Here is a 16,238-nt window from a genome sequence, read left to right on the forward strand (position 1 = left end):
CAAGTGGAAAATATTGAGTCACTCTGCAGTCAAAGTGTCCAGAAAAGCTTCGCTTTTGGCTGAGAGTATTTTGAAAGATACTGAATGCAACCATCCTGGGGAAATGAGTGGCAGAACATGGAGACAGAAACCTCTGCTTCAGAGGAAGGGAAATGAAGGCTGTGCAAGCTGCCCCAATGGAGCAGGACATGGCTGGGTGCACGCTTATGTAAAACAAGATCTGGTGGTTCTGCAGTAGCGGGAACAGGAGGATACGACACAACTTTTATGCCAGAGAATAACATCCACTGCTGGTTTCAGTTCACTTAACATCAATAAACTAACAATGTAATCAGACGCCCATGACATGATATTGCAATACAGGAACAAATTACTTTGTGATCACCGACTCCCAGCTCCCCAGCATTGCTGCAGCTGTTGAAATGATCATTGATACACGCAAAGAACTCAACAGCAAGGGATTGAACATCGCTCCTGGAGGTGGAACCCCCACTGAAGGTGGGGCTGGAAGCTGCAGACCCAGGACAGGCAAAGCACACAGCGCCGAGTGCTGCTCAGGGACGGAGATGGGCTTCCCCTGCTACAGAAGTGCAAGGCGTGCTCTGGTGGGGGGTGCATTTCTCTGCTTACAATGAGCTGATGAACAGCAGAATTCTCTGTAGCATAAGAGATTTTCACTTCCATAACACGTAATCCACTGCACAGGAAGAGGCACACAGGAAACTGCTGCAGGTAATGGTGTGCTTTGGTCACACACAAAGGGAATGACAACTGTATCTCACACACGTGAGCTGATAGCAGAGGCTACACAGGGGGCAAAACCCATTTGTTCTCATAGAAGCACATTATCTATTCCTTTCTGCTAACAAGGCCCTATGCAGATACTTTTTTGCCCATTCAGCTCAGATGCACCTGAGGATGACAGAGTGCTTTTACATCTGCCAACAGCACCATGCTGTGGGTCTGAGCGTCCCTGCAGGACGTAAATGTTGTCACCACATCTGCTTCTAGGAGCAGGCACAGCAGGAAGCAGCACCCCCTGTACCTGGTAAACTGAGAGCAGAAAGATACGAGTCCAAAGATGCAGGATCCATCCATGGGGCTGTTCCACCCCACGCCCCGAGCCCCACTCCTCCCCAGCAGCAGCACATTTCCAAGTATTTAATTCTCAGAAGCTACAAAATACCGGCTTGTGGAATGAAGTCCCACACTTGGAATTGCTTTTCAATCCCTCCCTGCCTTCATATGAATTTGAAAAGATCAGCTGTAAGTTTTATTAACACATACTTAAAACTGAAGGCTACAAACCCAAATTGACCAGCATTAGTACAGGGCGATAAATGTCCTGGGCTCACGTCCTCACCATCCAGCACCCAGAGCACCTCCATTGAAATACTGCACGGCGCTTTACTCTGGAGTCATGAAGGGATTTCATTTACCACATCTAAGCAAATCAAAACCCGACTCTGAGCAAGACTCCTGGGACGGAAAAAACCCTCTACTCTCCCAGTGTTAAAACACAGCCAATACAGACGCATACATTCCTTTCCCAGCAGCTTTGCAAAGACATGCTGATGACACGACAGCATTACACTTCTAGCGGTACCAATGTGTCCGGCACGTCGCAGACCGGCCCTGCTGGAGGCCGGAGCCGCCCGGCCGCGCCTATGGACAGAAAGATGCCGGTGGTGTCGGCGGACTCGAGCGCTCAGTGCGGAGCAGCGTGCTCAGCTCGGCTCCTTTGTCCCCGCATGAGGCGCTGTGCCCCGATGCCGCCCGCTCCCAGCACCTGCCGCAGCCCCGGGGATCTGGGACCCGCAGCACTCGGGGAAAGGCCGCTGAGATCAGACAGGGAACCATCTCCAGGGCAGGGGAAGTACAGGGAAGACATCAACCATCTGAGGGCCGCATTTAAACCCGAAACCGGCAGGAATCCTCCAGTCATCCCCATGCAGCCGGTGTTCGAGCTTGGGGCAGCGCAGCAACGCGGAGCCATTCCCAGCTATTCCCAGCCATTCCCAGCCATTCCCAGCTATTCCCAGCCATTCCCAGCCATTCCCCTTCCCCTCCGCACGGGCTGTGCGGAGCAGATGGAGCGGGGCCGGGAGTGCCGCCTGCGATGCGGGTACCGCCGCAGCACATCACATCACATCGTATCACATCATCACATCGCATCGCATCATATCATCGCATCACATTGCATCACATCCCCGGCCTTTGGCGCCGCGCACAAGATGGATGCCGGGCCCCGTTGGCGCTGGGCCGCTCTCACTCACCTCCTCGGCCTGTTTGCGCAGCACCTTCTCCCACTCGTACTGTGTGAGCAGCTGCTCATTGTCCTCCTGCAGCAGCTCCAGCTCCACCTCGTGCTCCTGGTTATCGGTCAGCACCGAGTCCAGGTTCTCCAGCACCGTCACCACCAGCGGCATCAGCTCCTTCACCACCTCCTCGTTGTAGCAGTGGATGAGCCGCTCGAACTCGCGGTAGATGCTGTTGGCCAGGCCCGACACCCGCTCCGACATCACCGACCCCGAGCAATAGTCGTTGCCCGGGTACCCCCCCACGCCGCCATCATCCAGCTGGATCTCCAGCATCGTGCCAGCCCCACAGCGATGCGCTGCGCCCCGCGTCGATCCGCTCCGTTCTGTTCCGATCCGCTCCGTTCCAATCCGCCGCTGCCGAGACCCACCGCGCTCTGCCCGCCAACGGGACCCAATGAGCCGCGCGGCGCCGCCCCGACACCGAGACGCGGCGCTGAGCGGACGGAGCTGCGGCCGGGCGGGGTGGGGCGGAGCTGCGGCATCCCCGTGTGCGCCGTGCGGGCCGCGCTGCCGCCGTGTGCATGTATGGAGCCGCCAAGGGGCGGGGGGGGGGGAGTCACAGAACGATGCGGGGCCGGAACGAGCCGAGCTGGAGAGCGGCAGGGGAACACCGGGAACACACAACATAACACAACACAACAACACAACACAACAGCACAATACAGCCCGACCCCCAGCCCCGCACGCACCACCCAATCCCGGCGGCGGGGAGCCGAGTCCCGTGAGCTCCGGCAGCGCGGGCCGATATAGGAGCGATATTTCTGGATGGGAGGAGTCAGGAGCTATAAGCTCATTTTGCAGCTCAATTAGTGATGCCCCAAACGCCTCCAGACCTGAACGTCTCTGCCCAGAGCCTGTGAAAACCAGGGCACTCCTGTGCGCCTGCATGTAACAGTAGTTTCAATGTAGGTAATGATCCTTCAAGGTGAAGTGCCTGCGGGTTCTGCAGCAAAAGGGTTTGATGGCCCCATTGAGGCGGGGATGGATCCAGAGAGAAAAACAGGGAAAACTGGCTGCCTGCCGTCCCCTTGGTCACCCCCATAGGACCCCACTGAGCTCCAGGCCCTTCTCAGCTCCATTGCTCCTCTCTGGACACACTCCAGGGTCTCAGAGTCCCTAATGCTCCGAAAAAACAATAAAGGAAGTTGTCCAAGGAGAGGTGAAAAGAACCTCATCGCTTATTCACTGCAGGGAAACATCTTCAGTTTGGGGGGTAAACGGAAGAGAAACGGCTGCATAAAATGACAGCTTACAGACAGGAGGAGGCTGTCAGGTGTCACAGTGTTATTAAAGGCCACAAGAGCACGAAGGGAAGGAGTGCAAGAGTGGGATTAGGGCAGGGGAGCTCCTGAGGGCTGCCAGCAGATCTGCAGCCTGCGTTCGATCTGTGTGAAACCCACATGGCACAGTTTGACTTCAGCACATTGGCACATCCTGAGCACAATGGAGTTATTGGTGCGAGGGCAGTGCCTGGGGGATCTCAGCTATTCCGTGCTGTGTAACAGCAGCAGAAAACAGCTGCAGAGAAACCTCAGAGTGCTCTGTGAGATCTCAGCTGCAGCTTATCTTGGGCTTTGGAGTCTGAGCACAGGGACAGCAGAAATCCATCTCCTGTCCTGCACTGAGCTGGGCCCAGCAGGGCAGGCAAACCAGGGCCTGATCTCTGGGAAGGCTCCTGACGTGGATGTGAGTTAGAGCTCAAAGATGAGTGTGATTCCACAATCATTATTGTCATCCTACAGACTCCACGTTACACAAAGCGGAAGGCACTTAAACCTGCCCTAAAAGCATCATTGCAGTGGGAATATCACATCTCACCCGTGATTCACGGCCTTAAGCCCTGCAAACACTCCATTCTATGTGATGTCATTATACCTATATTGCTAGCATGCTGTAGATTCGGTGCACGACGACTTTAAAAAGACACATTTAAGGCTTGTCTCACAGAAAGGAAGAAGTGACCATGAAATATTATTATTTCATCTGAGATGTACTTAGTTATGGAATGGAGCACTGATGAATCACGAGGCAGCTCTGCTCCGAGCATCGTGCAGAGGAGCTCATGGGCTTCTCTGGGACTGCAAACCTCCCTCTGAGGAATCTTAACTGCAAGAAACCTGGCCTGAAGGTTTGGTCCCCATTCCCAGTGTTGTGACAAGAGTCACCTCAGTTCTCTGTTACTTTACTTCAGATAACCCCACTGGGTGACCCTTGTGTTGGTCTCTTACAATTGGATCTAGGAGGTGCTGGCTGCCTGTGTTTATGATGAAAGAGCAGCAGTGATGTGGGTCTGTGTGAGGTCACAGTCATTGCTGGGTTGGGAGGGTTTGGCCCCCAGCTGTCGAGCAGAGCTGGTGCTCTGGTGAGCGTACTGCACACAGACACTGAGCTGTGAGCATTCCTTGTTGGAGATCATCCTTTGGGAGCCCACTGCAGGCACCGCTGCGGCGTGTGTGTGAGCTGGGCACAGCCCGGACTGACCAGGCCAATAAGGTGAGCTGGGTTTGGTGCTGGGCGGCTGCTGGAAGGAGTCTGAGCAGAACAGCTGGGCTGGGGAGGAGCTCCCAGCTCAATGGAGGCCCTTCAGAGTGGCTGTTTGCAGGGGAAATTGATTCCTTGTGAGATTCTGTCACACGTTTTGGTGAGGATGATGAACTGCCATTACTGCCCTGTGTGATGCTGCAGTGCAATGGAAAGCACAGCAGTGATAATGGGGTATCAAAGTCCTGGGCTGCAGCAGGTGAGGATAAGCCCGAGTGCAGCAGCTGTGGGGCACAGAAAGGAAGGAAAAAACTGCTGACCATTGGAAGGGCTCAGGCAGGCAGTGATCTCCAGTCAGACACCCTCACCTGCACTGCCAACCTTTCAGTGATGTCTGGGAGGGGTTTGCATGTGCCTGAGCTGCCCTGGGTTGGCCCTGCCATCCCACCAGGTGCTCAATCTCTGCTTCAAGCCGTGACTGAGCATCGCTGCTACAGCCCTGCAGAACTGCTGCTGGTCCCCAGCCTTTGTTTTAGACATTAGAAGGGAAGGAGAGCACAGACTTCATGGAGTGCAATTTGTGCTTTATTGACCCCCGGATCCAGCACATTTTTAACAGAACCCCCTGAAGTCCTGGTGAGATCCAGGTGCTGAGCTGGGCCGTGGGCTGTGCAGTGACATCACAAGCACAGTGAGCTCACAAGCGCTGCCTGGGGCCGCGGCTGCCACCAGTGAGTGCCAGAGCCGTGAGTGCTGCGCAGAGTGTGGACACGCTGTGTCAGCCCTTGTCCCGGCTGGCAGTGACGGTGGTGGTGGCTGCTGGTGCTACCTGCTCTCACTGACGGTGTTGCCCAGCCATTGCACTGGTGTGTTAGCTGGAAGGGAGGAGAACTGCAGCTGTGCCCGGGTAAGCCAGAACTGGAGGTTTCTCAAACGTGTGAGTGGTAGCGCTGCATCCACTGCAGCTGCAGCAAGGGTAGATGATGGAGTCCTTCTCATGGCAGGAACACAAAATGTATGCTGCAAGGTATATAACTGCTGGTGGGATGGAGAACAGCACTTGCTGGGGAAGTCATGGCACTTAGACACACATTGGTTCCAGAGCTGGCACAGTTCTTGCAATCAGCTGCTTCCAAGGCATTGCCCTCCTCGAGAGCCCAAACTGCATCAAAAGAAAGCTGGGAAAATGCTTATTCCTCATGATTCTTCCCTTGTAGGCACTTCCTGTAGGGTTCCGGTCCGAGAGGACTCTTTGGGGATCCAAGCAGTTCGAGCACAACCGTCTCTTTGCAAGAGCAGGGAATTCCTCTGGAGATAACCCAGACGGGCTCTAAGAATTTCACCATGTCTCAGCAAAGAGGCGACTGCTACTTCTACTTCTACTCCACCTGCACTAAGGTACGGTTGACTTTCTTCTGCCTAGGTTTTCTTCCATTTCCTCATGTTGAAGAGAAAGTGGTGGAGCAGGGGAGACCTGCTGGTGATGTTACCCTCATAGCGCTGCTAACAGCCTGGGCTAATGGCATGGACACGTTTCAGGCTGTGCTCTTATTTTCCTGTGGTTTCCTTGTGCTTGCAGGGAGACAGCTGCCCCTTCCGCCACTGTGAAGCGGCTCTGGGGAGCGAACGAGTCTGCAGACTGTGGATGGAGGGTGGCTGCTCGAGGAGTAACTGCAAGTTCCGTCACATGAGGATTGATGTGAGTGTTTGCCTAAAGATGTGCTTTCCAGCTTAGTCTACAACACCACTTTTCATGGCTGTGGTTGGGCTGAATGCACTTCTGCAGGCTGGATATGTTTGCTGTGAAAATCTTACTGGTTTCTGTTTCTAGAGGGGACTGGGAGGAGGTAAAGAAGGCAGAGAAATCAGTGCCTTAGGTATATCACAGCGGGAGATGTTTGCATTAGGAGCCAAAAGCATTTTCTCCCCAGATGCAAAAAGCTCGCATTGCTCAGCCTCCTAAAGCTGCTGGAGCTGGGTGGTAGGAGAGAGTGGCACTGCCCTCCTGCCAGCAGGGCTCGGTTGTGCCCTATCGGGCCTTCTCCATCCTGGATTTCTCCAGAGCAGTTCATTCTGGCTGCTTGGAGTAGTGAAAGGAGGGGCAGGAAATGAGGGTACAGAGCTAAGGCTCCACACAATGGTTTCTGATGGCTGTTGGAGCGCGGCATCTCCCTGCAGACCTGATGTGCCTGTTTCCATGGCCCTTCCTTTCCTTCTCTCTGCAGAAGCAGCGCAGTTTGATTCCCTGCTTCTGGGAGAACCAGCCCGGAGGCTGCCAGAAACCACACTGCGCCTTTCGTCACCTGAAGGAACGCGGTGGGAACAGACCAACTGCACTGCTGAGCCACAGTGAGTGTCCGATGGCGTGAAGCATGAAAGGCTCAATTCTGAATGTCAGTTCTGAGCGGGTGCGGGATGCATGTCACCATTCATTGGGGTGGCAGGGGAGAGTCGTGATAGTGAAATATCCGTCTGTGCTTTGGCTGTCAGAGCAGCGCTGGGCTTTTTCTGGAGTGAGGAAGATGCACTGCAGGTCTGTGCTGACTGCACAGCATTTGGGCAGCGGAAGGCAAATGTAACAAACAGTGCTTGAAAATGTGAAGCTTGTGGTTGACTGTGCTCAAACCTGCCCCCAAAGAGACGCTCATCAATCATTCCTTGTTTCTTTTCTGCCAGAAGTTGACACCAGTGGCCTTCCTCCAAAGAGCGGCCTTGCAAAAAGTCTGGGGAACCAGACAGAGGTTGACAAGGCACCAGAGAGAGGTACAGATACTCAACAGGCTCCTGGGTTTGATGCTCTGTTTTTCTACTGAGATCTGACTGTTCTTTCCCGGGACTCTTTGCAGTTGACATCCCAGTTTCCTCCCATGGCCCGGCTGGACTTAAACGAAAACGGTCGGAGGAGGAGAAGGGAAAAGCGGGGGAATCGCCCTGCAAGAAAAGAGTTAAAGGTGAGCACGAGGAACTCGTTACGGTGCCTCAGAAAAGCAGTGCTGTCATTTTGCATTGCTCTCTGTCAGACTTTTCCTTGCCCTGGATTATTACTGAGTGCAGCTATTGGGTTTCTTTGTTCCTTTGTACGCGTTGTTGGTACACAGAGATGACCGTGTGCAAAACATGGCTGAGAATCCCGGACAGGGCATTGCAATTCCACTGGCCAAATGTATTTAACTTTGTGGAAGGGTGGTGGGACTGATAAGAGAACTTGATCTCTCTTGAGGCGCAGCAAGACAGTACCAGCTCTCTCTTCCTTTTACTTTAGGTGGGCGCAGGGTCTCTGTGAGGCCCATTGATTGGAAAAACACCTTCCCCCCAACGCGGAGACAGAAACGAAAAGCAGCAGAAATTCATCCATCTGCTGCTGAGGATGCGGATGAGCCCCCAGCTAAAAAACTACCAATGGTAAGAGCAGTGGAAAAAGCAGTAGTGGATATGAAAGGTTTACATTGCCCTTGAAGAAAAGGAAGAAATTCCAAGTGTTCTACAGCTCTTCTGTTTCCCTTGAAGGCAGCAGATGTCTCACAAGGTACTTGTGGAAACTCTGACCTGTGCTTCATACTCTGTCTTGTTTCTTCCTAGGAGACTCTTGCTTCAGTCCCGCCCGAATACACCGTGCTCAGCACCGAAGTCATAAAGCTTCCAAGCAGGTGATGACCACAACTTGTTCTTCCTTATTGCCCTTATCCCATCAGACAGAAGTTCTTTCACACTGGGGGAAAATGGGGTGTTTGAGATGTGTCATGGCATAATGCAACAAAGGAAGAGGTCATCTGAGATCATTGAAACTGCTTTGTCAAAACCTCTGCTGAGTTCATGGGGAAAAGTACCTCAGCCAGCAAGCAGGATTTTGCAGAGGAAGATTTCTTGACATGTTTACAGACAAAGCATTGAGGGTGGCAATGTGTTTCTGCTACAAAGCCCAGCCCCTGATTGCCAGACTCAAACTGCTCTACTTGAACAGATGAAAAAGGCACCTGCTGGTTTCCTTAACTCCAAAGGCAGCCGCAGGTTAATCGAATCACCATCCCTATGTGGGTGTGAGGGGCGGGAGGGTCAACTACAGACCTCAGAGCTGAAAGCACATCTCAGAAATGTCACGTAGATTGTTCTTTTCCTTCCCACAAGTCTGGAGCTGCTCCCAGGAAGCCATGCAGACCCCATGGCACAGCCAGAGGAATCCAACACTACATCATGTTCCTCACAAGGGGCAGAAAATTAGCAGCTGAGCTGCACAGGGGCGGGGGAAGCAGCCATCACTGAAGACAACAACCTTGAGGAGCTTCTGATGGAGCTCACAGAAGAACTGGAAGGAGAAACTGATGTGACGTTGAGGATGTGGATGAGCTCCTTCTGGACCTGTCCGACATGACGGCTTAACACCATCGCCTGATTGGACAGTTTAAAACAACAACAATTAAAACCAGCCCTGTTCCTTTCCAGCCCTGCTCCTTTTTGTTGTTACTCTGTGGGTATTTCTGAGACTCTGCACAGTCTTAAAGCCGAGTCAAAGCAGTGACAATCAGCACTGACTGCATCCTGTTCTGATTTCCTTGTGGCTCTGAGTTCAGGTCCTGCACCCGCCGCCAGCTCTGGGTGCTGCTTCAGCATCGAGGGCACAAAGCTCCTCTGTGGGCACAGAATGGCGTCCATCCAGGGCTGAAACTTCCTCCTTCCTTCACCCTCAGCAAAACTCTGCCTTGGGCCCAATGGGAGCTCTGCTGTTCTGATTCCTTGGGCAACCCTTTGAGAAGGCAGTAACAGTGGGCTCAATAACTGAGGCTGAAGCACAGCACTCAGGGCAGGGGCTCATGGGGGAACACAACGACGGGGGATTCAGGAGCTGGGGGCAAAACCGCTGTGCAGGGAGCGGCCCCAGCAGCCACCGTGGCTTCGTGGCACCCCGGTGGTCGGGGCCTGGGCGGCCTCTGGCGGCGGCATTGCTGGCACAGCCCTTACGTTCCTTTCCATTCCCTCCAGTTCCCCATCCCATCCCATCCCACCCCATCCCATCCCCATCCCATCTCTATCCCATCCCATCCCATCCCCATCCCCATCCCATCCCACCCCATCCATCCCATCCCATCCCACCCCATCCATCCCATCCCATCCCATCCCATCCCATCCCATCCCATCCCATCCCATCCCATCCCATCCCTTTTCGTTCCTCCCCGCCCACCCAGCGGGGAGGATGCGGGATCATCTATGAAGGTGCGGGGCCGGGCAGAGCTGCGGGGTGTCCGTGCTGCAGGTGCCATTGCCATTGCTTTGCCCCATGTTTGGCTTTAGCGTCCTTCTACTCCATCGGATGGGATCGGACCGCGCTCCGCCCGCAGCGCAGCGCACTGAACTCACCACACCAGGTCTCCGAGCCTCAGACTCACGGCCGCCATCTTACCGACACCGCACAATGCACCACGGGACAGCACGGCACCACGAGGGGCGGGGGTTGCGGAGACGGTGATTGGATAGTAGCGGTCACGTGGGCGGGAGGGCTGTCCTTCTTGCTGCATAATCAAGTTTCTGCCAGCCTGTTAGACTTCCCCACGTAGAAACCACTTGGGAGGTTTCACAGAAGGAATGGATATCTCGCATTCAAATTTGGCTTCTTCAGGCTCAGTCACATCCTCATCACACAGCTCCTTTACTAGATTAATGGATTGCTCTTTAAGAAGGATGGAACAAGAGAAAGCAGATATTTAGAAAGAATGTAAAAAACTCTTACATTATCACCCTACTTACTCACGTCAGCATTACTGCACATGAACACTACACCTATCAGCTCAAAATGCCTTAAAAAATCATTAAAAAATAATAGAAAGAAAGGAATGTTGTTAAGAAGTCAGACAATAAGACTGACAACCTGAAGAGAGCCCAGATCTTCTGATTCCCAGTTCAACATCCAAATCAAACCATGACCTTCCCATCCCAATATCAAACTCCTCGCATTACAAAATGGAAAAGAGGTTCAATGAAACACGAACACTGATAAATACTTTGGTTAAATACAGCAACTTAGCTCTGAACAACAAGTTTTCTCCTAGTAAAGGTCTCTGTAGCTCAAATGTAATGACTCAACTTAGGAGAAATTCCTTTTCCAGGATGTTCTTGCCCTTACCATTCTAACAGTGGCAAAGCTGGGGACTGAACTCTTGAGTAGTGTGCTAACTCAAATGTCTCCATTTTCTTTATCACACTTAACATCATATATATACCCTAACATTGTATATATTAAAAAAAACCCAAAACCTGTGCTCTTCTGAAACAGACAGAGAAAATGAAGAAAAAGTCAAGCTATGTTTTTTATCCCTCAACATTCAAACACAAATCTGAAGACTAAAGGTAGAAAATCAACCTCCTAAGAAAATAATCTGTTTTACTTAGCAAAAGTAAATCCCAAAAGACAAGCTGGAGATTTTGTGGGCACAAAGGTAGGTAGGTAGGAGTTTTTATTTTTGTCAAAGGTCCTGGTGGTGTTTAACTTCCTTGACATTAAAGCAAAGGATGTTAGCTGGTTTATAACATAATTTAAGCGAAATCATCATCAGAAGCATAGTTACCTTTAACTGTAAGATGGGCACGAGATTCTGCCCTTTATGCTACAAATTCAATTTCTGCTGCATCATTGACTTGGACACGTGTGTAAGTCAGCAAGTAGGTCTTTACTGAAGCAGAGAACCACAGAGTCACTAAGGCTGGAAAAGACCACTAAGGTCGTCTAGTCCAACCTCCAACTCATCCCTACCAAACTGTGCTCTTGAGAGCAAACCCACAACTACACTTGGCTTCCTTGAGCAAAGAGTTCTGAGGCACATGGCCAGGCTGAGCATCACCCATCTGGTTTCACAGCATCACTGCCTGTTCTCTCATGTCAATGAAACCACCCATTCCCCCACATCCACATCCCCACCAAAGTGGAATCTAAACATGGCTTCTACAAGGACTGACCGAATGCGGCCACCGTCACCATTAAAGTACCTGAGACAGAAGGATCACACTCACTGTCAGACAAAACCTCTTTGGAGAGGTGAACTGACTGCCCTGGTCACCCCCACTTTGGAAAGAACTGCACTCATTTCCTACCTGCTCCTGGCAGTGTGGGATGGTGGGATAGCATCACACTTCCCACACTAAGCTTCCCACCATGTCACTTGTTCCACCATAACCTCAGTCCCAAAACAAAAGGGGAACTCCCTTCTGAACTTTCTTCGCTTCATTTCAGATGTCCTTTCTGCTTGATCTCCAACCCACCCCCCACTCAGGAGAAAGATCTCCCTCTTACACCCTACCATCTTGCCGCATTCTGATGTTGTCATCAGCCTTCAGCTTGTCGTCATCTTTGTACCACTGGCTCTGAACCTCATCGTGTGAAATCTCACAGACAAAAGATTCACTCCCATATTCATTCACTTCCACATCTTCCAGTGGTTTAACAATCTTGATATCTCCAGCTGTGAAACACTAGAGATATATTTGTCAGGGTATTTCCAGAACTGAGTGCAGCATCTTTTCCTTACACATATTTGCTTGGAAAATAAGTAGGATTATGTTTTATTCTAAACCATCATCCATTCCTGAGTCATTTCTCTCTTCAACACGGTAAATGCATTATTGCCTTTGAACTTAAAGATAGACTTACTAGCTACAATGGAGCTCCCTGCAAACACTTTTCACGGAAACCAGAATCTCATTTATTCTAAAACTCTTCAAGCAAAATTAAGGTTAGAAAAACAATAGGATGGAATGAATCTTTAAGGTCATTTAGTTCCAATGCCCCTGCTATAGGCAGGGACACCTCCCTCCACACCAACTCTTCTTAACAGGGTCAAGGCTTCTCTCAAATCATTCTCCTCTAAGCCTGTGCCTGTGCTTGGGATTGCCCTGACCCAGGTGCAGGGCCTTGTACTTGGCCATACTCAAGTTCATGAGGCTGCCAAGGGCCCACCTCTCCAGCCTGTCCAGTTCCCTCTGGGTAGCATCCCTTCCCTCTAGCACATCAACAGCACCGCTCAGCTTGGTGTCATCTGCAAACTTGCTGAGGCTGCATTTGATTCCACTGTCCATGTTGCCTACAAAAATGTTAAATAACACTGGTCCCAACACCACCCTCCACCTGGACACTGAGCTATTGACTGCTGCTCTCTGAGTGTGACCATCCAGACAGTTCCCTATCCTGCAACTGGTCCATCCATCAAAACCATTTTTCTCCAGTTTGGTGACCAGGATGTCATGCAGGACGGGATCAAATGCTCTGCACAAGTCCAAGTAGATGATGTCAGTTGCTCTCCCATTATCCACTGATGCTGTTACTCCATCATGAAAGGCCACCAAGTTTGTCAGGCATGGCTTGACCTCGATGAAGCCATATTGGTTACCACCAATCACCTCATCTTTATTTTCCAAACAACAAACCTGTCTGAACCATTGGCTTCTCTGCATGCTCATCATTAGTCTCTCCTTAGCTTGTGTGCCCACTATGTATGAGGAATGTCAGCCACAAATCTTACCCAGGGGACGTCTTTGCTTCAAAATCCCTTGAACATCACACAATCCATTTTAAATCTCCAGGTCTGCACTTATGTATGTCAGAATCAGACCATATTTCTGTACTGCTATTTCCCTTTCATTCTGAAGGGCTCGGATACAACTTGGATTAACCTCAGGAGCAGAGTTCCTGCATAAAACAGCCAGTACTGAAACAGCAACCCAACCTGGTTGCAGACTGAGAGAGAAAATGAGAGTTCACCACTTGTGAATAATGAGACTTCTCTTATTTCCCTGGGAAGTAATGCCCCCTTTTTTTACTTTGATGGAGCTCTTTCCTATCCTAGAAGGGAAAATATCAAGTCAGATCTCCATGAGTCCTTCCATCTCTGCACTGGGCAAAGGCAGCCTTCAGATCTATGCTTAATTCACCCACTCCCCTAGAATTAATGGAACTGTGCTTACTGGCACATATGCTGAAGCTTAAGCACAGTGAAGTGTTTTCAACATGTAGGAATGGCTATAGAAAATTCAGAAATTCTGGCTGACCTATGACAGCTTAAACCACTGTGGAGGACTGTTAACAAACTCGTTTGGACATCATCTTGAATAAATGACGTTATCCCCAAGTAAGGGAAGGAACAACTGAGCACCAGGGAGGTACACAAAGTGCCAGAGCAAATTCTCACACTGTCAGGTGCAAAGAAAACTGAGATTTCACCCTAAAACCCAGTTCACAACAAGGCTACAAAATCCTGGCTGACAATTTCTGTGTTAGAGTTGAAGCTCAAGACTCTACTCCAACCAACAATATTTTGTACAGCAAGACCTCAGGAGTTCACAAGAAACCCAAAACAAACTTCAATTTAAACTTGATAAATGAACTCAGGACATAATAACAAAGAGTGCTGATCTGGGCAAGTAAAAGACCATAGAGAAAAGAGAGCAGTGCAAAAGCTATCAGGCAAAAGCTCAGACTCGCATCCCTTGGAAGTGAAATTAAAGGCTCTCATTCATTTCCAGAGAAGTCAGAAAGGAAAATTCCATTACATGCCATACCTTGAACCACTTGATGTCCACCTTGGGCCTGGACAGCTCACACTCAAATGTGACCTTGTCCTTCTGAGTGATGCTAATGTCTGCCAATGGTTTGCTGATTTACAAAGGCAATTCTGAGAAGTAGAAAGAAGGATGTGTATTTAGTTGGGAATGAGGTCTCTAGGAGCATCTGGCATAAAGAATAATGAAAGGCAGTGCCTACTCTCCATGCTTATTAGAGCTTGAAATTAACAACAATAAAACCTGCAGTTTTGAGCCCATTATCATTACTTGTGCTAGGGACAATCATGTTACAACAATCCTCTTCATATTGGAGGGATATTCTGGTGGCAATGGCCCAGTGCATAACATTCTTTGCAGCTGGAAGGAAAGCTGGTTCTGCTGTTCAAGTAATCTGGGACAGGAGCAGATAATGACACCTTGCACCAACCAATACCAGTCACAGTGAGCCTCCCCGATGAATTAATGCCTTCTGCTTTAAAGGAAATGAGTCCTGCATCTTCAAGGGTCACAGAAGAAAGTGTCAAGGAATGTTTCTTCCCCTGGACACCCATCGTGATATTTGGTGCAGGCTTCAGCCGCACGCCGTCCTTCTGCCAAGTCCCTTCCACATCCTCATGGGACACCTCCACCGAAAAGGTGACAGTTCCCTTCTCAGGGAATTCCAGGGGCTGCAGACCTTTCACCAGCTTTATCTGCCGCACTGAAAGACAATGGGGACAGGTTGGAGATCTCACACCAGCAGCTGAGAAATAGAATTATCAAAGGAATCAGAGAAAGGTGTAGGTTGGAAGGGACCTTTGAGATCATCCAGATCCAACCCCCCCCTGCTGTAGGCAGGGATGCTTCCCTCTACACCAGATTGCACAAAGCCCCATCCAGCCCGGCCTTGAATGCTTGAATAGCATCAGGACTTCCAAAACAAGTTACTTCCCTCTTCCTCTCCCAGGTACAGTATCTGCTAATTAAGCAAAAGCCTTTGCAAAGAAGAAAACTTGTTCATAACCAGGTCCATGGGTGCTCTTAAATGGATCCTTCCATATGGAAAAAACATTTCAGGTGGCCTCCTAGATTTTACCCCTTTTTGTGTTGCACACAAGACTGAAAAGAAATTACTTTTGCAAAGTTCTTCTTGTCATAAGGAAACAAACATTTGGGGAATGGCAGAATGGGGTAAAATTTACCGTCACGTCAAGAAATTTGAAATATCACTCACATGTTCTTGGTGTGATGTTTCTGCTATAATTATTTGGACTAATTAAGCTTTTCCCTGAAGAAAGCCTAGAAGTATATCACAAGAAGGACCAACTTACCCATGACCTTTTATTTGTCTTACTCAAGCATCTCCTCCTGACCAAAACTGACAATAAAATATTCAGCCAGACTACAGGTTTGAGCAGCTGAGTTGTTTCTAGGATCTCCTGCAGTCTCAAGCTTGGAACACACACTTGTCTTTTGACTAAGTGTCTTTTACAGTGCAGTAAAACAACAGGTTTTCGCATGGCTATTCCTCATTTACCTTGCTCTGAAATCATTCACAAACCATGCGGGATCAGTCCAGGGAGAAGGGGAGGAGAGGGGAAGGGAAAGGGGAAGTCCACAGTCCTCTAAAATCAGGCTTCTTAGCCTAAAGCTCAACAGCAAATAGCAGTCCACTTCCCCACATTGCTAGACTCCGAGCATTTAAAGAACATCAGCTTACCTCATTATGAGCTCTAACATAGCCAAAGGAATTCACATATTGAAATATTCTCTTGAGTGATGAGAAATATGGAGCATAACTTCAGACTTCTGCTGTTCAACTCTCACTTCTATCATCAACCAGGGTAACAGTTCAATGCTGTTTTAGATGGAAGACTCATACTTTAAATAACTCAGCTCATTAAGGCTTGGATT

The 16,238-nt window shown here is 50.1% G+C and overlaps 1 protein-coding gene across 2 annotated transcripts; it reads left to right on the plus strand.

The window, feature by feature from the left end:
- The first annotated feature begins 5,367 nt into the window (after positions 1–5,367).
- On the plus strand, positions 5,368–8,612 carry LOC146759430 (uncharacterized). 2 transcript variants are annotated; one of them, XM_085510662.1, is made up of 8 exons: positions 5,368–5,709; positions 6,020–6,200; positions 6,382–6,501; positions 7,028–7,151; positions 7,479–7,565; positions 7,649–7,753; positions 8,065–8,204; positions 8,382–8,612. In XM_085510662.1, exons 2-8 carry the CDS (start codon positions 6,147–6,149, stop codon positions 8,451–8,453), a joined length of 702 nt encoding a protein of 233 aa, XP_085366788.1. In that variant the 5' UTR covers positions 5,368–5,709; positions 6,020–6,146; the 3' UTR covers positions 8,454–8,612. The 2 variants fall into 2 exon arrangements, with proteins under 2 accessions (XP_085366788.1, XP_085366787.1); XM_085510661.1 differs by lacking the exons at positions 8,065–8,204; positions 8,382–8,612 and having other exon boundaries at positions 7,649–8,035.
- Positions 8,613–16,238: the final 7,626 nt, after the last annotated feature.

This window comes from Coturnix japonica, chromosome 10 (assembly GCF_054131305.1).
Source record: "Coturnix japonica strain WE chromosome 10, WE-NBRP24, whole genome shotgun sequence".
NCBI classification, from domain to species: Eukaryota; Metazoa; Chordata; class Aves; order Galliformes; family Phasianidae; genus Coturnix; species Coturnix japonica.

Coding starts and splice junctions, on each gene's coding strand:
- LOC146759430 (XM_085510661.1), top strand. CDS start 6,147: ATGTCTCAGCAAAGAGGCGACTGCTACTTCTACTTCTACTCCACCTGC. Junction 6,201..6,381: donor TCTACTCCACCTGCACTAAG/GTACGGTTGACT, acceptor TTGTGCTTGCAG/GGAGACAGCTGCCCCTTCCG. Junction 7,152..7,478: donor AACTGCACTGCTGAGCCACA/GTGAGTGTCCGA, acceptor CTTTTCTGCCAG/AAGTTGACACCAGTGGCCTT.